Here is a 23,655-nt window from a genome sequence, read left to right as displayed (position 1 = left end):
TTGCCCACTACGCCACCCCAGTTAGGACCCAGCCATATGCAAATCAGTTTTGACCCTGTCTGTGCTCCATGCGAACAGTCCCGACCAAACTGCCAGGCCAGGTCCTCCCTGGACCAGAAACAAGCCTCCTGGGACCGGTTTCAGGGTATGTCACCCTTCTTCAGCCAGGCTAGCTTGAATCCAGTGGCAAAGTGAGCAAGGGACCCACGTCTGGGCATACCCATCCCACTTAGGGCAAAAAGTGTTACAGCAAACAAATTGTTTTTTTGTGGGATGAAGTCCCTGCTCCTGGGCTTTCTCAAAATCTGGTGCATGTTTTCTTCGTCACAGAGCATTGATGGTTTATCTCTTGGGGACCAGGTGGCTCCTATATGCGGCTCTCACCGAAGGGCCTTCTGGTGGGGACTTCTGCCTGCAGACTCCATGATTCTGAAGTCCCCCTGAGGTGCCAGAATAGACTACGGAAAGTTGAACCCCTTGCATGCTGATGACTGTTCCCGTCCGTCATGCATCACGGTGGGCGTGTGCTGATGTCGGCTGGGGGCCATCATGAACCCGCCCACTCTTCAAAACGGCCGCACAGGCGCAGAATTACACCTGCGCCCAAGGGGTTAAATGTCTCATGCCTGCAGATGTTGCCTTGACTCAAACCTGACTTCAGTGCCTCCCTGGATGTGAATTCTGGCAGCTGGTTTTCTGCAGTTCTGGACAGTTCTCGGGGGTTATACTGCGCATCTCTGTTGGGCAGCGGTGGGCATGCGCAGATGTGCACTGTTGCCTCTGAGCAGGCCGATTGAGCATGCATCTCCATGCACCTTATTGGGAGTACCGGGTGCTCAGTTCTATACCCCGTGGCCACTGTCTAGCGATGTCTGAACGCACCATCTAAAAACGTTTTTAAAACTTCTCGTGAGTGGGTCAGGAGCCTATATCTCTCAGTGGCTTCTCTGTTGGCTCGGGGGCCCCAGCCTGGCACCGCCAGGTTTGATTCTGGGACTTTCTCCACCTCTTCCACCTTCAGACCGTCTTCCCCCAGGACTAACCTTGACCCAGGCAGAGGCCTCAATGGGGATATTTTTCAAATTTGAAATAAGTCCAATATATATTCTTTGAATCAGTAGAAAAAACCGGCACGAAACGTGTTCCAATTTTTTTTGTTAATCTTGCACTCTGATATTATTTGATAAAACCTAGTTTGCACAAGTAAAATTATTTATATAAGCAAACCATTCTTGCATGTTTTAAAAGTTATTTCGAACTTTTTTTAAAAATTTTCTTCCCTGGTGTAAAGTTATTTAATGTCTAATAATGCGGGTGGGGCAGTATGAGTTTGCACAAGCAGCAGCGGTGCTGTACATGGCTCGGCCCGGCTCTCTCCCCGGTGCCTGGCGGCTCGCCCTGTGCAGGGCAGGGTGCTGATGGACAGGTCGGGAGGCTGGCCTTGCGGCCTCCTCTTCCTGTTGCCATGGAGGTGTCCGCGGTGCTTTGTTGACTGTAACAATGCACCCATAGCCAGGGCTTGGACGCCTGTGTCTGTCACACTCTTGTGGCGCCTGGACCCCTTGCACGGGCGGCAGGCAGGCGGGGGGCGTTTGGGGATGTCTCGGTTGGACTGCCGGGACCCGGGGGCCGTCCCACGCAGGACTTTGGAGGCCGACTTTCCGGCCCCCTTGAACAGGTGAGCTGCTTTCGGAGTTTAGTGGAAAGCGCTGGCAGCTTGCAGTTATGGACTGTTGTGTTAATATAGCGCTTACTAATCCTATATGGGGCACCGAAGCGCTTGGTACAAGGCGCTTTGTTTTGGGCGTTTTGTGTTTTTTTTTTAGCTGTGCGGAACATGGCCTGGAGAAAATGCAGGGCGGGGGGGTTCCCCTCGAACGTAATTGGTGGACCTTTTCTTTATTGGGACGTGTCCTCAGGAAGGCGCCTGGAGGTTGTTAGATGTGCGCTATATATAACAGAATGAAGATGTATGAACTACATTTACTGGTTCACTATATACCCCGCGGTCTTCTCTGTAATGCCATCTCAAACAAGTAATACAAACGGTGCTGTCACCATGGCAGCCAGGGTCATATATATATATATATATATATATATATATATATATATATATATATATATATATATATATATATATATATATATATGGTCGGGGCCACACAACCACAATTTCAGTATAAATTATGAATGATTTTAGGCAGGACACGAATGTGGTAGTCCCGTGCACGTGTGAAATATTGTGCAATTTGATACAATTTAAGATTGGCCAATTCCGTATTTCATTGCCAAATCTCTCGTGCCACCTCCGAACGCACGAAGACCCTCGTCCCTCATACACAAACACTCCTGCACTGCCGCTCATGCTCAGCAGAGGGCGCTGGTGACCCTTGAACGTGGTGAATGGTGAATTCTCGCCCCGAATTTTAATAATCGAGCCAGACTTCTAGGGATCGGAGGTTCGCAGCGGAGAAAATTTTGTAACAAGCAATGGTAAAGCCAATGCGTTTCACTTTTGGTAATTGACTGCCAGTACTTGCAGACATTTTCCCAGGGGCCTAAAAGCATGGCTTCTGCTGAGGGACCCAATAATGCCAACAGGGTGAGGCCCGGGAATGCGATGGGTGTAAAGAGGGCCTGGGTGGAACGAAGCGTTAACATGATGCGGAGTCGGACTGAGACTCGTGGATTTATTAGAGGGGTTCATTCCATACTGCCCTCTAAATCATGGCCTCATGTCCAGAAGAGACACAGGTTTAACAAAGCTGTGTTATGCCTTGTATTCGTCCCTGTCCACCTACCACCCCTGGGGTAAACGGCAGGGCACAAGTCGTAAACAAGCATTTACAATGCAATGGTCTCGGCAATATTATAGGTAGAGCTATTGGTATTGCTCATTTTTTATTTTTTTTGTATCCCTAAATAAATGGCATTGTCATTTCTATTGGCATTAGCTTTTTTGGCATATGTGATACCTATTGCATTAGCAGAGAGAGAGTTAGGTAGTGAGATAGAGTGAGGTATTGAAATAGAGAGAGAGTGAGGTAGTGAGAGAGAGTGAGGTAGATAGAGAGTGAGGTAGTGAGATAGAGAGTGAGGTAGTGAGAGTGAGGTAGTGAGGGAGAGGGATGGTGTGAGGGAGAGGGATGTTGTGAGGTAGTGAGATATAAGCATAGAGTGATGTTGTGATGTAGTGAGATAGAGAGAAATAGTGAAAGAGAGTGAAAGTGAGTTAGTGAGATAGAAAGAGTGAGGTAGTGAGATAGAGAGTGATTGAGATAGTGAGAGAGAGTGAAGTTGTGAGGTAGTGAGAGAGTGAGGTAGTGATGTTTTGAGAGAGAAAAGTGAGAAAGTGAGGTAGTGAGAGGTGCCGAGCTCCTCGTCCCAGAGAGGCCAAAGAGTGAAGTCCAGCTCTTTGGCAGGGGGGATGCCATCCCCCCTTTAAAATAAGTGGTGGGACGCTGTCCACCCGCGTGGTACCTCAACTTGAGCCCTGCAGTAACCCCCTAGACCTGTGTACCCTTGGGCCTCTAACGCTGGTGGTCTAACAAGGCTCCATAATCCGACACGCCATGCCGGGGCTTAGTGTGGCAGGCTACAGACAGCACTTCCGGCTAGGTGCCAGCTCGGTCTCGAGACAGATACAGAGAAAAGAGAGAGAAGAGAGAAGAAGAGTAGAAAGAAGGGAAGGGAGAGAGAGAGAGAATGAATAAAGAAGGAAGTGAAGAGAGAAGGAAGAGAAGGGAGAAGGAAGAAAAGAGAAGAAGTAAGAGAAGGGAGAGAAGAGAGAAGGAAGAGCGGAGAGAAGGAGAAGGAAGAGAAGGGAGAAGGAAGAGAGGGGAAAGAAGTAAGAGGGGAGAGAAGTAAGAGAGGAGAGAAGTAAGAGAGGAGAGAAGGAAGTAAAGAGAGAAGGGAGAAGGAAGAAAGAAGGAAGATAAGTGAGAAACAAGGGAGAAGGGATAGTGGAGAGAAGAGAGCGAATAGAGAAGGAAGAGAGAGGAGAGAAAAGAGAAGGAAGAGAAGAGAGAAGGAAGAGAGAAGAGAGAGGGGATAGTGGAGAGAAGGAAGACGGAGGAGAAGGAAGAAAAAAGAGAAAAGAGAAGGGAGAGAAGCAAGAGAGAGAGAAGGAAGACAGGAGAGAAGAAGTGGAGAGAAGGAAGAGAGAACCTGGAGAACTAGAGATCTATGTACGGCAAAGTGCATTCTGGAACATGTAGTCTCGCTTTTCTCCTTTCCGCCATGGGCAACAAGTCCAAGCGTGCAGAGGGACAGTAGTTATAAGCCCTAACCTGAAATCGTGCTGGAAGCTCAGGGTGCGACATATGGCACGTGGTCGCATATCATCATGCCTGATATTTCACCCCTGGCACCTGCGCGCGCTGTACAAGCCAATGGGGCGGAGGTGTCAGGTCTGCGGCAAATCTGCCCTGTGCATTACTTAACAATAAGGGGCACAACAGTGACATGTTTCTATATAGTATCTGTTATGTAAGCCTGTGTCTTTGCAGCGAAGAGACGAAGGTGTGTGACAAACTCTATACCCGAGGATGCTCAAGCGGACACAAGGAGGCATGCTATAGCGTCAATGAAGGCAGTAAGGAACGGGGCACAATACCCAAGATCTGCTCTAGCGCCTTGACTCGATTTAGCCCTCGAGACCTAGCGCGCCCGATACACCTCTGAGATACACATGGCATCTGCTGCCACGTGCCCCTTCCGAACCCCCCCCCCCCCCCCCCCCCCCAACTACTCTCGCTGGACTCCGTGGCCACTCGAAACGCACATAAAAGTAACACAGACCAAGATACAGGTAAAAGAAGGCACCCGAGCCGTAGTGCTTTTAAAAGCACGAGAAACAGCATGTGCCGTGTACTGCACTCTCTTACTTAACACTGCGATAGAGTAAGCCCTCCGGATTGCGAATATATCCAGTTTAGTGCAATAAAGCGCTCAATACTGACTCCAAGCGCTCTGTGTTGGCAGATAAAGGAAGTGAGCCACAATGGATGAAGAGATTTGCCCACGATCACTCAATGTGGCCAAGTGAAAATGCTGTTCGAGCCTCCTGGGTCCACATTAAACACATGCCAGCTCGCCGGGGACACCATGCATCCCTCCCCACACACACACACACACATGCATCCCTCCCCACACACATGCACACACAACCCTTCACGTCACACCCTGCAGCCTACGCTCCCCCGGTCAACATCACTGACAGATGCCACCCCCGTACCCCCAACAAACTCTTACCTGAGGGCCGTGGTCAGAGGCATAGCCAGAGGCCAGAAGTGGGAGGCCTCGAGCCCTGCTCTAGCTGTCAGCAATAGACTGCATCAAGACGCTGTTCTGACAATATATTTGCCATCCATGGGCCAAAGAGAGCGGGATTAGAGGGGCCTCTGCCAATACGATCATGAAAAATGTGAGGCATGGAGCTGCGGGCTGACACACATAGCACTGGGAACAAATCACCGGTTAGCCAGTGTCAGCACAGACATTATATACAGCGATATGATTACAAAAAGGGGGGGTGGCGAGGGGCGCCGACCTCAGGCTAAGTTTCACGGCGCTCGCAGCTCTTGACCAATAGAACAGCATCAGCTACGTCAGCATTAATAGCAATGGGCTTTCGTGGCGGGGCAGCGGACTGGAGTTCAAAATACCCGCAATGGTTCTGGCATCAAACTAATACACGTGAGCGCCTCGACATGCGGTAACGGGAAGCAAAGTCCAGTAGCAGCAGCGCTTCACCCACCAATCTCGGGGTAACCATACTCACTGTATTGAGGAGCTCCAACCACCGGGCAGGGTCTTAGAAAAATAGGCGCAGGCACGGAAGGGAGGCCGCATCCAGTGATATCACACTGGCGCCGGTGCGGACATCCGTCTTTAAAGCATTACAGCATATCAGCCAGCTTTACAGCATATCAAGTCCCCTTCCCAAATGCGCAAAGGACTCACTTTCCCTACAGCACGCGCCTGGGTGACCTGAGGACGGCACGCGCCTGTTAAAGGTGACCCGTGGAAGCGGAGGGCCGCACTCTGGCCTCGGCCCCCGCTCGCATGCGGCCGGTAATTGCGTGAATAAGTGAGCCATAGAGAAGCTCTTAATCCGGGACGGGCCCGATGTTCACTCGTGCTGCGCTAATAAACCCAATATTGACAAAGATGCCGGGGATGGAAAGCTCGTCTTTCCAGGTACAATTCGTTTTACTTCAAAGTCCTACTGTCACACAATTGTTTTAGTTTAACGAGTGGGCTAAGCATGTCGTCTTTAGTAGCGCCAGTGGTTTATGACTTTAAATGAACCCATGTCCAGGTTACCTTACTCGCAGAGTCCACCAGCACACTGGAATCTTTCCTACCATATTACTAAATGCGGCTCGAAGGACAACAGCCACCACCATGTTGCCTACGGTATCACAACCACATGAAGCGCTATACCGTCAGTAAGGAGCGGGGCACAATACCCAAGATCTGCTCTAGCGCCTTGACTCGATTTAGCCCTCGAGACCAAGCGCGCCCGATACACCTCTGAGTTACACATGGCATCTGCTGCCACGTGCCCCTTCCGACCCCCGGGGCTCTTTTTACACAGGAGAGCCCCCGCTGGTGCTGATCTCTGGCCTGGTCCGCTCCTGAGACCGGAGCTGCGCAGCGCTGCCTGCGAGCTGTAGAACAGCTTCCCCCCACCTGGGGGAAGCGGAAATGGAGCCCACGAGGCTCTTCTTTGTCCCAGCCGGCCCTCCCGTACCCCCAACAAACTCTTACCTGAGGGCCGGCGGCAGCTCCAGGGCCGGAGACATCAGCAGGGGGACAGAGCGCTCGGTCACCGGAGGAAGAGCGGGGGGTGGGGCAGAGGGCAGATGGACGGCGCTTAAGCTGCAGGCGGGGAGCGGGGCTCTTTTTACACAGGAGAGCCCCCGCTGGTGCTGATCTCTGGCCTGGTCCGCTCCAGATTGTTTAAAAGACATGCCAAAAGGGGCGCTCGCAAGAAACAGCTGCAGACCTCCACTGAAAAAAACCCCAACTAGTGCAAGCTTCGCTGAGAGGGGGAGGTACCTGCTCCGAGCGGCGGAGGATGGAGGAAGGCAGCTCGTCGGAAAGCCCAGAGCCCCGGACCGCCATCCGCCGATACTGCAAGGCCGTACTGTTCCAGCACTGAGGGCCCACACAGGCTGAACTGTGCACCCCGCTCCTTGCCTGCAGCACCCCAACATTCCATTACCAAGTTTTTGGGGAGCGGACTTGCGTGCGAGCCTGTAGGTGCTCGGAGGGACAGTTGCAAAATGGCGGCTGGAAGCGTCTGATTTTTTTCGGAATTGGGGGCGTGGTTTTGTGGTTCTGACTGACAGACAACGTCACTGTCTAAAGAACGCAAAAAATCACGCCCCCAAATCCGAAAAAGACGGAGCTTCTTTCGAGGGACGGCTCTCTCCTCCAATGGCTGGCCTCTGTTTAGGAAGCCAGCCAATGAAGGAGAGACGAAAACAGAGGCGGGGATAAAGCAGCCTACTAAGTCACAATAATTCTCGGACTTCCGGTCTTCGACCGGATATTACAGAGACCTAAAAAATAAGTGGGGGGGACGGACACTGTCACCGGAAGTGACGTCACGAAAGGTGCCGAGCTCCTCCTCCCAGAGAGGCCAAAGAGTGAAGTCCAGCTGTTTGGCAAGTGGGGGGACGCCGTCCACCTGCGTGGGACCCCGACTCGAGCCTTAGTAAGCTGCCTCCGCTTGCTTTTACAAAGTCAACTATGCAAAGGAAGTACACTGATTATTGAATGAATAAAATAGCACCTTAGGCCTCAAAATCTCCATATTCTTTTAGTCTCTTATCTGTAAACATTAGGAGTGCTTAGAAACAGGCTCAGTTAAAGTAATAAGTAAAAAGTATAAATTGAAATGCTATATAAACGCTGACTCCCGCTTTCCTGAGACTTGCACTATAAACATTGCTTGTGCACGGAGCGTTGAATCTGTTCTTCTAATCGTGGTTGGTAATGTCTGTGCACACGCTTCCTTTATTGCTTTTGAATATATATATATATATATATGGCTGTGTATTTTTACATTCTTGTGAAAGGACTTCTGAATAAATCTGTGCACGTTTTTCTGTGGATCCCCTAATGTTTGGTTGAGATGTGAATTACAGATTGTAATCCAGTAATTTGTGTATTTACTTCAACGGTGAAGACTACTCCTTTTCACCTTTTGTGTGTTAACATTCAGCACTGAAGTTAAAGCCGAGCTGTACACACACAATATTTGAGCAAATACGTTTTAAATTGCTGTATGCGGTTTCCTTGAAGTCCTGCGTAGAAACAGAATTGTTGAAAAGCAGTGTATGAACTAGGGCTCATGGTGAATGACCTTTCACCCTTGGCATGCACCGTTGGTACTGTGTAGACCAGCAGTTACAATGCTGTTACAATTTTCCGAATGGTTCGCTACATAAGAGCAGTGGAAGGATACAAGTAGTCCATTCAAAAGGATGGTAAAGAAGCTGTGCTGCAAAGGAAGGTCATGAAAAATATGGCTGGTCAACAATCTGTTAACACAGACTTAGCTGCGCACAACACTAATGAAATTTATTGATCAAACTTCACTTTTTACATTGTACTCATTTTTAATTCATATGTATCTTGACATTCAGTCAAATCTTTTCAAAGGCATTCTATACCCATTAATCAACACAACATTTACAAAACAATATACAACATTATGTACAATAAAGAACATTAGATTCTCTTGTGTGTATCGTAGTTCGCCCAATGCATTTCGGGACAAAAGTAGGGTCCCTTCGTCAGGGGCAATGCTGCAAAATAACATGTACAGGCGCATAAGTCCAGTTGTAAATATATAGCAAGATCACATGGTTCATTACATTTCATTAAAACACCTCCACCTAAAGAAATAACACCCAAAGTGCATAAACAAAGAGACAACCAATGCCCTTAAATAGCATGTAGGTACTACTCACATATACACGAGTAAATAAATCTTCTCTTTCTTCTGAGCTTCCTAGGTCCAACACAACTCTTAAAGAATGATGCATAAAAAATCAAACTGTCACCTCGGACTATATACAAACAGACTCAAACAACAACAAGCTCTATCGATATAAATACAATTCAAATGCATACCTGCAGTTATTCCAGGATAATGCAATGCATGGACACACTCCCGCTTGAACGCGCAATCGATTTTCAATACCTGTACGCAATAAAGAATGAACCGCTTTATGAGTTGTCCATATGCGTAGCCGCCCTTAGTTAAAACGAAATGCGTTTACCCAAATGCCTGCTCTTACCGCTTTTCAAAAGGACGTAGCTCATCAGTAATCCACCGGGTAATCTTCCAACATTCGAAGTAACCCGCGTTTGTGTAAGTGACAACGTTTCCTAGTATAACTACTCTAACGCCTCACCCTATTGGAGGATTCAGCGATCAAGTCCTCCAATCAGAAACGAGATAACACTCCTTTCTACCTACGTAACGAGTCACTACGGTAACCGCCCTCCCGTCTCAACACAACTCGCCACCTCGAATACCAACTAGCGTCGATCTATGACATTTGAATATATCGACTATAAAAAGCATGACAATCAGACTTCAGTGTCAATATCTCATAGACACCGCGTTATACCGTTTGAAAAAGCCGTTTAACGTGTGTCAACACTAAATCAGCAGATAACTCAACTGTGCGTGAGTCTCTAAACCACGTGTTTCAACAAGTCAAAAAACTTTACTGAACCCAACATGAAAACAAATGGCACTGGTTAGGCGCGACAATAACTCTATGTGATTAAATGAAAACAAGCACTAGCTACCACAAATTTGTACACTTATAACAAAAGTGAACAAAGTGAACCAAAAACGAAAAAAAGTGTGAGAAAAAGGAGTAAGGTCATGAACCAACATTACTAATACATTTATGTTTGTGATAAACAAAACAGTCAGTTATTTACATTCCAAACAACAGGTACAAGTATTATCATTAGGGACACAGTAATGATATTATTCACAGGAAACTACTCAATTCAATCCGGTCATTCAGTCCCCCGGGGGTCAGAGTACCCAGCATTTTAATCCAAAATGATTCTCTCTGTAGTAATTTTTTATTCTTGTCAATACCCTCTTTCAATAATACTATTTCAAGAATGGTGAATCTCAATTGAGCTATAGTGTGTTTTTTTTCTAGCCAATGTGTTGCTAAAGGTGATGTCATTGATTTATTTCGTATTCTACTTTTATGTTCTGAAATACGAAGGTCAAACACAAGAGGAGGAAGAAAAGCCATTGGTTATTAGCAAGCCAATCAGATTGGCAGTGGGCGGGCCCCAAGCTCACTGTAGGTATTGGTAGTGTCCACAATAAGTTTTCGACTGGTCAGACCTAAAAACAGGTGGGCAGATGGTGCCTTTGCAAGGGCAGAAGATTTTGAGGAACTGAATCGAAAAAGTAAATATAAGCAATAAAGGTTGTTTGGGAAAGTGTCACAAATGCCGATTTACTAAGGGAAGGGGTGTAGTGTGTTTCTCCCGTTTGTTTACCAAAGTAAATGTCCACTCAAATGAATGCATGTAAGTATTGTGTGATAAAAGCGGTCATAATGCAACAATACTTTTGAGAAAACGTTTACATTGTAGTACAAATATGTGTGCACATCTGCAGCCATGTACGCTTCCTGAGGCAATTCGGTTCCTGGTTTTTTAACTCCACGTGCTGTCAATCTGCAGTCATTGGTCCTGCACTCATGACTGACACCACCCACTGAGAGTAACTGAAATGGAAACCTGCTTTCTACTTTTCAATTTTTAAAAATACAGTTAATAAAACCAGTTTCCATCTGTATTTATGTGTAGAGTAAAACGAATGTCAATGTAAAACCTATTAGTTCTGATTACCCTTGAGGTCTTCAAATCATGTCAGTGTAACAAGGGGTAGTGCGGGTGATGTAAATAAACCTTTTGAGTGTGATGTCCTTACACCCCCAGCGATGAAGTGATCACGCTGCCAGGACCCCTCAACGCCCCCATAATAAAGCAGGCGGTGAGATGGAAGACCACGCCCATGGGCAGAGACGCGCAGTCTCAGGTGTGGTACACGGGGCTGTCCAATGGCAACAATCGTGAGGCCTACAACCGCTGGTACGACTGGTACAAGAGGCGTGAGCTGAAGTCTGTGCCGCACGGTAAGGAGGGGTACCACATGTGGGTGAGTGATGTGGAACAGGGGTGATTTATTTCTGGGTGTTTGCAGATAACTTTTTTAAGTTAACCAGGTGAAACTGCCCAATGCCCTCTGTCTCAGTCTCCAGAGTGTCATCACAAAAAGAGATAAAGCTCATTTTGTTTCTGAAGAATAATACAATTCAGGCCATATTTTTAAATTTTCACCAAATACTAATTAAGTTAATACATTTTTATGCAATATTCTTATAGATCACTTTTTCGTTTTGTTGCTTGTTTACATTGTTCCATTGCAACAAGTAAACCTAAACTAGCACTTCTTCCTATTTTGACTAAGGGGCTCTTTGTGGTGTCGGGCAGAATCACTTCCTCCTGACACCGACTCTGGCATGGGACTGACCGATACCCGGTCAGCGGTCCCGACCGCCCCATTAGGATGTGACCGAAACTGTTCAGTTGTATTCCTATATTTCACTTTGGGAACATGCATTACGGCCATCAATCGGCTAGAAAGCATTCTCCCATAGTGAACTGGGAGGTGCGGTTCATCCCTGCAACCCGTGACAGGCACCTCAAGGTGGCTGAGTGAGCAAAAGAATGGTGATGGATTAAACCCAGATCAGTTGACTGGGGGTGAGTGTTTGATTTGCTCAAATGCTCCGTCCATCATCCCCTTTTGTTTCGCTTTGGGATCCACAGGAGGGCACAATAGATGCCCTCTCGGCCTCCAACCGTAGGCTGGGCACCAAAGGGGGATCTGCTGGGTGCCCTCTAACAGGCTTTCCGACATAGTTTCCATGTCGGTCGGACTGGCAATTAAACCATGTCGGAAACTGTGATAGTAAGTAATCTCAAGGGTAGAAAGAGCCGCCCTTGAGATTACATTTTTTTTTTCTTTTCAAAAAACAACGGCCCTTGACACAAATTCAAATTGGAAATAGTAATAATTATAGGCCACGATGTGCGCTATAACAGCAAAAGAGTCCAGCCGGACTTGCAAATGTATTAAATACTCAGTTTAAGGAGCAATAAAATAGTGGGACACAGTCCTGTATCCACAACGCTTACATAAATTAGGAGACAATACAAACACAAAAAATATATCAGGCAAGTAACAAAAAATGGAGCAAGAAAGGAAACTCTACAATGTGCTTGCTTCACATATGTGGCAAACAAAACAGATTATGCACATAATAGTGAACTAGTGTTAAGCCCACATATCATGTCGACGGCGTTTCGATCCATTCAAGAATGGTGGATCATCATCAGGACTATTGCTCACAGCTGGTTAACCGTGGAAGGCTGGCGTGCTTGTGCCGAGTGCCCAGGCGGGGATGAGGCAAGGGGATCGGCACCGCAGTAGAAAGAATCTGGAAATAATTTAACAGGGTAGTGCTGCGGGGATCTTGGTAGCGCTATAACTGGGGGTGATAGTTATGGCAGTTGGCGCTTGGATTAGAAGTTGACCTGGGATGTAGCGCGTCTCGAAATGGGAGGCACCGATCTGTGAAGCCGGTGGGGGTCCAAGGGAGTGGGGGACCCTCGGTTGCGGCTATTAGTGGAGCTGAGTGGCTTCCTACCTTCGTCCTCGATGGAACGACAGGAGATGTCCCGGTGCACGATCGCGCCGTGGAACCCAAGAGATTACAGGCCAGATTCCAACAGGCGGACGGACGGGCTCTCTGAGCTTGTCGGAAGCCGGCCATAATGACGGGCCGGTTTCCTTTCCAACCCCCTCCATCATAATGAGGCAACCGGAAAGGAAACCGACCGGCCTATTCGTCGGAGCCTTTACAGGTCGTATTGTAATCGGCCCCAAAATGTTAATAAAATAAAACAAAATCTCTGACTTGGTTGATATTTTAAAACATGCAGCATTTTCCCCTGCAGCGTTTCGTTGCGCTTAAGTATGTCTTTTCTTAATTACACAATCAGCTTCAAATTGCTTTTGGCTAAATCGCAATAAAGAAAACAACTTATTTATTTTTTACATATTAAAATATTTTCATTATAATAATGAAATTTTTCTTTCACTAAAGTGAATGCAGCTTGTTATTGCTTTATACTGAATGCAAATAAAAATAAAATAACTTTAATTTTTTATTTGCAGCATTGTAAAATACTCAGAACTCACCAAGCTTAAAAAAGAAAGTGGTTAAAATAAAACCAGTTTGCAAAGTTGCAAACTTTTTATCTCCCAGTTTTTTGTTATTTTCAAAACCTTACAGCACTAAGAAAACTATGATGTATGAATTCCCTGAAAAAATATTTGAACATAGGTCTTGCAAAAAACTTTTAAAAAAACCTCACAAAGTATTTTTAAGAAACATCTTCTGATAGCATAGAAGCAACATTTTGCAAAGGTCTATAACGTCAAGACCCTCAAATTGCTACGTTTGTAAAGGTTGCAAAATTTACTTTTTCAAGTTACCAGACCCTGTAAAGAATACTTTTACATCAAAAAGTGCTCTAATCCGAAAAGAAAACAGAAATTACAGAAAAAATCCTGTAGGTGCTTTGTAACAACACCTTACCTGCCAGCAAAGTTGTGCAAAATCCATAAACTTTGTAACTTTATGATTTGCAAAAATTGGGTAAATCTAAGGCATGGCACTGTGAACTAAATGCTTTACACTGAAGAAATGCAGTATTTTAGAAGTGATATAATTCTGCATCCTACAAGACAGACTCCTGTTTCCTTTGTCGGTGACTTGGGTACCTTATTTTGGGTAACGGCAACATCTATTATTTGCAGTGCTTAGAAACAGCAGACCTGAGACCTTTAGTGTTGGATAAAGATCAGACTACTAATACTTCACTGTCAGAATTTTGATTTTGCCCACATGTATAAGTGGACAAATTAGTTATTTTAAAGTTCTAAATATTTTATCGCAGTTAAAAATTTCGATATTTGTTATGAATATATTTTTAAACACAGTTTATCAAAATAGTAGAGGCTTTCTTAGTATAAAGCAATAATAAATTCGAGCCACAAGATGTTAAAGGAAATGGTCTACGATTAATATATATTAGAAAAAAGGCTTAAAATAACAAGAAAACTAGCAGCGCAGTGCAACAGCCCCAAATGCTGCGTTGCATGTGAAGAGAGCAGGAGAGCGCCACATTTACAGAAATATGGCACTCTCCTCCCATCTCCCTAACGCAGGCGCAGAAATGTGTGACTGCGCGTCACAGACACACCTATGCGCCATAGTGCAAAGGTGTCTCTGTGAGTCTAACATACATTTTGTAGTGGAAGGATACCCTTATGGTGCAAAATACTATGCTTAGAGTAACTTTAAACATTTCCCTCACTGTATTTGTGCAGCACACATGCAAAGTCGGAAAATAAAGAAGAAAAGAAGCCTTTCTCCTTCATAGCGCCTATCTGAAATGGGCGCTTTTTTTCAGACGCTAAACCTTGTCAACTTTTTTAAGTAAATGGCGTTTAGTATTAGAAACCTTGGGTGGTTGCATAGGAACGTCCACGCACCGCCCAGGGTATGCCACCTTGGCGCTAAGGAATGTGAAGCAGCGCTATGCATGCTTTTCACTCCATGCAAGGGATTTTCCAGCATAAACAGGTCTTATGCTAGGTAACCAACGTTTGTGTTTTGCTTTTGCATCACTTTTGTTCGGCAAGCACGGTGTTAAATCTTAGTATTAGACCCCAAATGTGTGTGCAATAAACAAGGCCACAGGAATTAGACGACGAGGAGGACCTAATTATTTAGAAAAGTTGACTAAATTATGTGGTAAGATGAGGCAAAATATGTGCCGCAATGCAGTATATTGTGACCGTATCACTGCATTATTTTGTCTTTTTTTTTCCTTTCTACTCATGGGCACACTGTCCAGGGAAAGGGCCCGCCTCATTAGTTTAACGCTCAAAAACAGCAATAGGCTATTGTCAACCTTTGTGAAGCGCCTCCCACTGCTTAGCAACACATATTGCAGCGTCTTTAGTAACTGTTGATCCGTTTGAGCTACAAAGATTTTTTTTTATTGGGTAAAATATGCACATTATGCAGCAGATGATGCATTATGTGGCAAACGCGGCGAACCCATAATTATGCGGGCAACCCTTCCACCGCAGAATTACATAATTCTAGTGGCTTTGGGCATTCTTAACAAGTGGCTCCCGGAATACCTGCTTTGAGGCAAGTTGCTGTGTGGTTTGATGCACAGGCCCAACCAGATACCCCATATGTCACGTTATCATATGCATCTTAATTTGGTAACGCGAGATGCCGTTTGCATGCTGTTCACGCGTGGCCTGACACACAAGCTGTAGCCGGGCTCTTCGCGAGCACTTGCAGGTAGGCGACAGTAGATGGCGCTCCAGGTCAAGGCTTCACAGCGGACCCATATTCACCTTACGTGGCACCGAGAAGCTGGCCATGGGTCAGGAGGAGGCTGCTCCTGCTGCCAACCCCTGGCACACTCCACTGGCGGCGGTATGTGGTTAAGGCCCTGCCCGTGCGGCGCGTGATGCGCTATGACGTAGTCACAATTAGCGTCTTATTTCACAAGGGGATGATGTCACCTTTTGGAGGTACAAAAAGGCCCTTTTGACGTACTCCAAACATTACAAACGGACATAAAATTGTGGGCAGAGGAGTTTTAGCTTTTGAACGCGCGCCAAGCCGTTTTTCCTCAAAGGAGAAAAACTGAATTTACACTCATCAAATTATTTATTTACTCGGAGAAACATTTTTCTCGGTTGGAGATTTACTCTTGTCAGGGCAGGAGTAAATATATTTTCAGGGTATTCATTTAAACCGGTAAATACAACTATTGGTAGAGTTGTACAAGGGGTTTCTGACTGGAGAAAAATATTTCCCCATTGGAAAATAAGGTTAAACGATGATAGCCAGTACATTTGCACTTCAATTCAGTAACTCACTTTTAGAGAGGTAGAAAGGAGAGATTTACATACAGTTGGGATGGGTATTGAGGAAATACAATAAAATCCATAATTTAGTTAAGAAGGCAAAGTATAAAAACATATTTATAAAAATCCATTTATACAATTCCAATGTTTGGTTCATAAAAGCAATTCATTGTTCTACCAATATTTAAAAGAATCCGAGCAAGTACATTTGCACCTCTGCTGTATGGAAAAAAAGAGAGACACGTGCAAGGATAGAATTCACAAACGGATTTCCGGTTAACACCTGGAAACTGCGACGACAGCAGATTTGAAGGAGCATTCTTCAAACCATTGTGAACTCAAAAGAGATAGGACAACTGCCCCATGCGAGGTAACATGCCTGCTGCATAGTTTTGATTTTTTTTTAAAAAACATCAGGCCCCTCACGTGACTTTAACTGCTGTCAATTCACACATCTGTGCATCAAACACGCACTTGCCACTCTCCCAGAGCCGGGGGGAGGAATCCGGGGAGGGCATTGCTGTATGTTCGTGTTATATTATATTACAATATTATATGACGTTATATTATATGTTATTATATTAAATGACGTTATATTATATTTTATTATATTACGATATTATGTTATATGATATATTCTATTTTATTACATTCTATTTTGTTATATTATATTTTTATTCTATTATATTACGATATATGATGTTATATTACATTATATTACGATACTATATATTATGATAGTATATTTGATATTTCATTCTATTTAACTATATTACATTATATATTTTATTATATCATGTAATATATCATAATACATATTGAATCATATATTATACCATATATTACATCATATATTATATTATATCATATTAAATCATGTCATATTATATCATATTCTGCTGTTTCTGCTTCCCCCCTCCAGCCTACGCTCAGCACCTGAGGGAGGCGTGCTTTTACGACCCAACAATCCCGGCCCAGTACCTGCACCCCGGCACCCGGTGGGGGCCCTTCGAGTGGAACGACAGGCCCATCCCCCGGAAGGAGTTTGGTAAGGATGAATTGTTACCCGATGGCTCCAGGTCACCAGGAGCACCGTTGACCAGTACTGGCGTTCCTTTAACATCCTGGTGCATGATGGGAGTTGTAGTATTGGTTTAGTTCAATTGGACCGACCAAGTGCAGCGTCAGAGCTGAACACCATGGTTTCTAGATGGAAGCCCAGGACGTCACACAGGGACCCGGATGACATGGGTTCAGTAGGAACCCTGATATGGGGATGCCCAGTGTTCGACCTAGAAGGGGGGGGGGGGGCATGGGGAGAAAGAGGCGCCTGGGTTGGCCGGGTGAAATGTGCAAGTAGTACATTGTGCCCCATTAGGTGAACAAGCAGAGTTGGGCGAGCCAACAAACCAACAGGGAGAGCCGAGCCCTGAAAATACTTGGCATATAAATCATGCAACAAACATCATGTGAAAAGATAATAGACTCTTTAAAATCAAAAAAGGTAGTTCTTTAAGGTGCAGATTATTTTTGTACAGCACCCACCTTGAACTCACATATTGGGTGGCTCCCTCATTTGTGATATGAAGATAGAAGGTGGCTCTATAAAATAAAATATTTGCCTAGGATCACACAATTTGGTCAAGCTGGGATGGCAGGATTGGTCCCAAGTTCCAGATCATGCAATTCACTCACAAGATGGCTACCTACCTCTTTCCCTTCTTTTTAGCACCAAAGGTTTATGTTTTGTTTTTACTTATTGGCGCATGATGGTAGGGCGTGGGTGGCAAGCAGTGGCCACGTGAAAGCTCGGCTCGTTTTGGGCTCGGGGTCCAAGCGGACCTTGAGCTGAGCCAGGTCCGGGCTTTAAGTGGCTGGCCCACCTCTAACGACTAGAGCTGAGGCCCCCTCCAATGACAATGAAGGAGGCCACACAGCCCTGACTGTAAGTATCTGGCACAGCCCTGCTCCCTAGGGGCTCACACACACGACACACCCACTCCATGCACTGGCCCCTGGACACTTCCTCCGAGACCTGCCCCCTTGGGCCTCACTCAGCCCTTCTCCTCTACTGCCCTCCTGGAAGCTTCCTCAACGCCCTACCCCCTAGGAGCTGACACACACCCACTCCATGTACTGCCCCCTGGACACTTCCTCCGAGACCTGCCCCCTGGGGCTCTCTCAGCCCTATCCATCTACTGCCCTCCTGGAAGCTTCCTCTCACCTACTTTATGTTCTGTCCTCTGGCGCATCCAGCGGGGGACCCTGCCCCTCCGAATAGGCTTCCGGCGGCAGAGCCCCCACCCACTCCTGCGAAAAATCTAAATTTCAACAACATTGCCAGTGGCGCCCCCACCCCATCGAGGCTGCACCCGTGCAGTGATTTCAGGGAATGCCCCATTAACCCTTTGCTGAGGGAGAGGCCGCGGAGCCTTCACCAGGAGCGGCCCGGCTCGGCGTGAGAAGACGCCGCAGGGCCGGCCGGTGAGGCACAGAAATATGAATTTAACGAGGCACTGGGTGTGAACGAGGGCGCTTGACGTCAAACAAACAGGATACAAATGGCCGAGGTACTAAAAGGGGATGGACCGGCTCAGGCGGTGCAAGGGTGCGGGCACTAGTGAAAGCACTCGTGCGTGCGTGCCTCGGGTGGAGCTGTGAGCCCAGCCCTGTGCACCCGTGCAAGCCGCCACCATGGAATGTGGCACCGCGGATCCGCGGCCAGAGAGGGCCAGGGTGAGTGGCAGCTGATGTAGTAGGCCTGAGGGCAAGATACGAGCGATGCCCAGCGTGCCTGGGCGTGGGCCCGCCCTGTGGGGTGCGAAGTATTCGTCAAGGTGCCCATGTGGCCCAGGAGATGGCTGGTACTGAAGGCCAGCGAGAGATGGGGGCCAGCTGTGAGCAGAGCCACGTGCGCCCGGGTGTGCCGGGCCACCCGAGGTGGGCGCAGGCAGAGGCATAGAGGGGGTGAGGCGGTGACCCAAGGCAGCGAGTAACACGTCAGACCACACACAGAGGCAGGCAGGAGCCGAGAGCTGCCCCTGCGTCCCTGGGGCCGCCATGACCCAGTCTGTCCTTGTAAATCGCTTCCGGGGCCCCACGTATCGGGTCCCATGGACTGAACCGAACGTCCGATGGTGATGGTGGGGCTTCTCAGTTTTTGCTGCTCTAACCTGTGGTGATGCTCAGTGCAATGTGAGGTTCCAGTGAGTAGCCCCCCCCCCCCCTGCCCTTTGGCTGCGGCATGCATCTTGTTTACAACCTACTTGGACTACACAAGATTTATCACTAACGTTCTGCATAAGCACACGATCTTTACGTATCGTGTGATGACCTCCAAGTGTCACTGGCTAGGTTCCGGTCCATGGCCCTGGGGTTCGGGGAGGCAGGCGAGGCAGGGCTGGCGGCCTGCAGCTCAGCCAGACATCCATGTGTCTGCCACTGGTGCCCCCTCGGTCCATGGCTTGGTTTTAGAGTCTCTTGGCCCCGCCATCCGTCCTATGCGCCCTCCCTCCCCCACACTACAGTTTAACCTCTGTGGGATCTCTTCCTCCTCTTTCAGTGTTCCTATGTTGTTTCCGTGGCACCCTGGTCTACTGCTAGATACGTTCATGGCTGGGCCATGGACGGCCGGACAGGCCTCTTATTTGTCCGGGCATTACCCCGGTGGGTTGGAGCTATTGGAGTACAGTTTTGAAAGCCCAGGGCTGCCCCTGTTTCCTCTGTCACTTTCCCAAGCAGTCTCATGGGGCTTCAGGAGAAAGAACAGACAGAAGTAGGAAGGCAGAGAGAGAGTGACCAAAGACGGAGAAGAGCGAGCGAGAGGAGAGAGAGAGAGAGAGAATGGATGGAAAAGGTGAGACTGCTTCAAGTTGAAGGGAGCGGGGCTGATTTAACCATTTTGTGCCAGGGCTGTTTTTGCTTCCCTGATCTGGCCCTGGTCATTAAACCTGAATAGATGAGTGAGTACTCACCAGACCTGTAGTAGGGGTATCTCTGTTATAGTCATAATCTTGTGAATAGTCCCGCCCATGTGCGTGGACCCCGGAGCAATCGAAATAGTCTCTTAAATTGTCTTCTGTGCAGTCCTGCATAGACACTTAAGAGAAAAGACAAATAATGCAGCCTAAAACTACAAGGCTACATTGGCCAGCACTTCATCTTGAAGTGAAAAGGATAGCCAAATAATATTACATTTTACACATTTTGTAAAGTTTCACATCTAGAGAAACTCCCCTTCACAAAAATCCTTTGTCATGATAGAGAGGAAGGGTGGGACAGACAAGCCCCATGGGCTGCCATTATGTGTCTGGGAAAGGGATACCGTACCTTTAAGGAACTCTCCAGAGACCCTCAGTATCCCAGAATGCACAGCCAAAGACCTTTTACTTTCAGTTCTTTTTTCCGGTTCCTGCTAGCAGGACCCTGGAGCATTGAGCTCTACCTTTTTGGGTATAACTTCAATTTTTGGAAATTTTCCATGTTTTGAGTGTTTCACTCGACATCTGGGGTCTTCCTCTAACAGTTGCTGTGTTTTTTGACCAGTTTTGCCACCTCTATATTGTCGAAATGCCAGCTTTATTCGACAAGTGCCCTGAGTGTGGTAGGAAGAAGGCTAAATCTGACCCCCACAGAGTATGTATACTCTGCCTCCCTTCCACTCTTATCCCTGACTCCTGTGATATCTGTCACTCTTTCTCCAGGAGGACCCTGCGTGACTGGGAGAAGATTCGTCTCCAAGGCCTGGAGCAGAGGAGACACCAAGAACCAGGTGGGACTTCTGGGCATGGAGGGACTCTGTCATTGTCCTCTGCCTGTGCATTGGCATCTGGGGGGCTCCCCAGTCAAGAAAAGGCCCAGAAAAGGCACCGGTCCCGGTCAACGTCGATGACTTCGACGTTGGCGTCGAGAGGTATGACCACCATATACTCCCCGTCGACCCAGGGCTCTGGGTCGAAGCGGCATCGCCATTCGACGTCGAGGGGTAGGACGTTGAGACCTCGGACGAGGTAGACGTCGAGGACTTCACTGGCGCGACACACCATCTACGTCGTGATGTATCCCGAAGACGAAGGCGCTCGCCATCAAGGCGACACCGCCGTCAACGTCGACGCGAAGGTCGACGTCAAGGAGAGATAAGTCGACGTCGAGGAGAAGACACTCGTCGTCGAGGAGTTAGTCGACGTCTGGAAGGTCGACGTTGAGTAAGGAGAAGTCTAAGAGGTCGACGTCTAGGAGACAGTCAAGGCCCTGGATGGTGTCTAGTGCCATAGTGGTTAGTCTGTCATCTTCATCGGCGAGTCCCCGGTTGCGGCGGCCCCGGCACTCGTCCGCAGAGAGGTCTGCCTCCAGAGCATCCTCCCTGAGGCCTGCTCGTAAGAAGAGGAGAGTGCTTAGGTCACCGGAACCTGATTATTCACGAACCTATTCGCCTTCAAGGCCCAGGACGCCTACTACTCCTGCTCTTCCACTTCACAAACCACCTCCTCCTCCTCTGCCTCCTCCGCCACCACCACCTCTGCCTCCTCTTCTTCCGCAGCCGCATCCTGGGGTTCCGGCGCAGCCTCTTCCGCTTCTGCAGGTTCCTGGGCCAGCGGGTCCTGTAAGGCCCAGAAAGCCAAGGTCAAGAGGGAGGCATCGCTCTCGCAGTGAGCGTCGATCTTCGACGAGGTCACACCATCGTCGTCGAAGGGAAAGGTCGCTGCTCAGGGGGGCAGCGAAGTTGGGGATCACATTGGCGGTGCCCACTCCCTCCACCTCTGTGATTTTTTAAACATTGCAGCGCAGACACCTGTCTCGTCCTTTGCTGCCTTTGGTGCCATGACTTGGAGGAACCAGCTGTAGGAAGGTACCTCCTGACTATGGTTGCCCCCAACTTTTTGCCCTGTGTTTTAGCTGGTTAATGACATAGTCGACCTGGGACCCTGCCAATCAGGACCCCAGGCCTACTGCTCTCTCTGTAAAATGGATTCCATGTACCTTAGGTACATTTCCAATTGGTACTGGGCCATCTTATCAGACCCTGTAACTCAGGGCATAGGTGTACCCAGGGCCTACCAGGGGCTGAAGCATGTATTATGCCACCCCTGGCTGGCCTCCTAAATTTGACACAACTGGCTGCATGACAGCTGGGGCAAAGTCGTGTAATCACCCTTTGCTGTAGGTGTAGTATACCTATACCTAACCCTAAAATGGACACACAGATTCCTATCAGTCACTCCTATGGCAGGCCTTGACAATCCTGAAGGCAGAGTGCTTGGAATCGTGTGAGATGGTGCTCTGGCATGAGCTGAGCCTGTCTGCAGCTTGCGGAACCAAGTCCTAATAGCTGTTCCATGATATCGCATACCATATACTCTTAAGTGCATTATAATCCTCGCGGTTAAATGCTAACTTTGGTATTGCTTTATCAAAACATGTCGAGTAAGGTGTCATACAAATTGGAATACTAACCCCTCGCCAATTCTGGCGACGGGGTTAGCATTCCACCCTTCTAGAGGGACACGACATGTATATAACTGTGAACCCCGGTTAAAGTTAAACGAAGCCTCAGCTCCACAAAATGGATGCTGCCACCACAGACACGAGTCTGACCCCCTGCAGCTGGGAGTCCTTCCAGCGAGGGGAGCCTGGACAAAGGGTTTCCTGTCAGGGGCGGTGCTAGCACCGTCCCAGACATGGTTTTGTGTATCCTGGGTAGGCAGGGCTTTTCAGGAAGGTGACTGCTGAGTGGCACCCCGGTGCTCACTATGCATAGGCCGGTCAGAACCAGTTCCAGGGGCACACCAGCCCCTGGCCTGGGGAAAGTCCGGCATGGCAGAGGGGTGTAACCACCCCCCTCCTAGTCCCACCCATAGGCAGGACCTAGTCACCGGGTCAGCCCCCTTTTTTTAGTATAAAGATGGGAGCGGGCCCCCTGTTCAAATTAGATCATCTTTGAAATCAAGACACGACTTTCTACGAAAGGACATCAAGATTTCTTCTTCAAGATTCTCCCTTGTGGCTAAGGGGTAGTCACCCTGCATCCGCAGGCACCATCCTAAGAACACTGCGGTCTGCTGCAAGTCCTTCTTCACGAATCCGACGACCCAGCTCGACGAGACCCGGCTTCCCTGGCACCTCTGACCTCTACTCACCTCTACAGCAAAGCTGAGAACTGTGAGTACGACGAGACCTCGAGGGACCGACGATCGCCAAGACTGCACAACTTCTTTGCAACAAGCCCACCGTGTGCTCCACTGGTGAGTGCTTTGGGGTCCGAGAAGCCCCAACCCTGAGCAGTTCCGCACCGAAGATCAGCCCTCCAGCATCTCCACGATCTGCGTGGGGCCCTTCTGCTTTTGCGTGCTCACCGCGCTGTGTGGCTACTAGCCGGCTGGCTTGTGGCCTTCTTCACGACGCCCGACGACATCACTGCTGCTGGTCTGGTTGCTCCAGACTGGCCCTTGCTTCCTTCTTCAAGAGAGGCACCCCGGACCCTCCTGGTCCACTCCAGACGCCATTTTGAGTCCACCGCGTGGGCTTGAATTTGCAAAGGCTTTGTTGCCCAATCCTGGGTCCAG

General features: G+C 47.9%; 1 protein-coding gene across 1 annotated transcript in view; it reads left to right on the top strand.

Moving 5' to 3' along the window:
* The first annotated feature begins 1,463 nt into the window (after positions 1-1,463).
* The window catches only part of TEKTIP1 (tektin bundle interacting protein 1), a 31,614-nt gene continuing 9,422 nt past the window's right edge, over positions 1,464-23,655 (top strand). Inside the window, exons 1-3 of the mRNA XM_086947127.1 lie at positions 1,464-1,678; positions 11,005-11,201; positions 17,016-17,141. Of these exons, the coding sequence (XP_086803253.1) occupies positions 1,599-1,678; positions 11,005-11,201; positions 17,016-17,141 (403 nt within the window). The 5' untranslated portion in view covers positions 1,464-1,598. The remainder of the gene's footprint in view (positions 1,679-11,004; positions 11,202-17,015; positions 17,142-23,655) is intronic.

The sequence above is a fragment of the Lissotriton vulgaris genome, chromosome 12 (genome assembly GCF_964263255.1).
Source record: "Lissotriton vulgaris chromosome 12, aLisVul1.2, whole genome shotgun sequence".
NCBI lineage: Eukaryota > Metazoa > Chordata > Amphibia > Caudata > Salamandridae > Lissotriton > Lissotriton vulgaris.
This window is presented reverse-complemented; position numbering and strand designations above follow the sequence as displayed.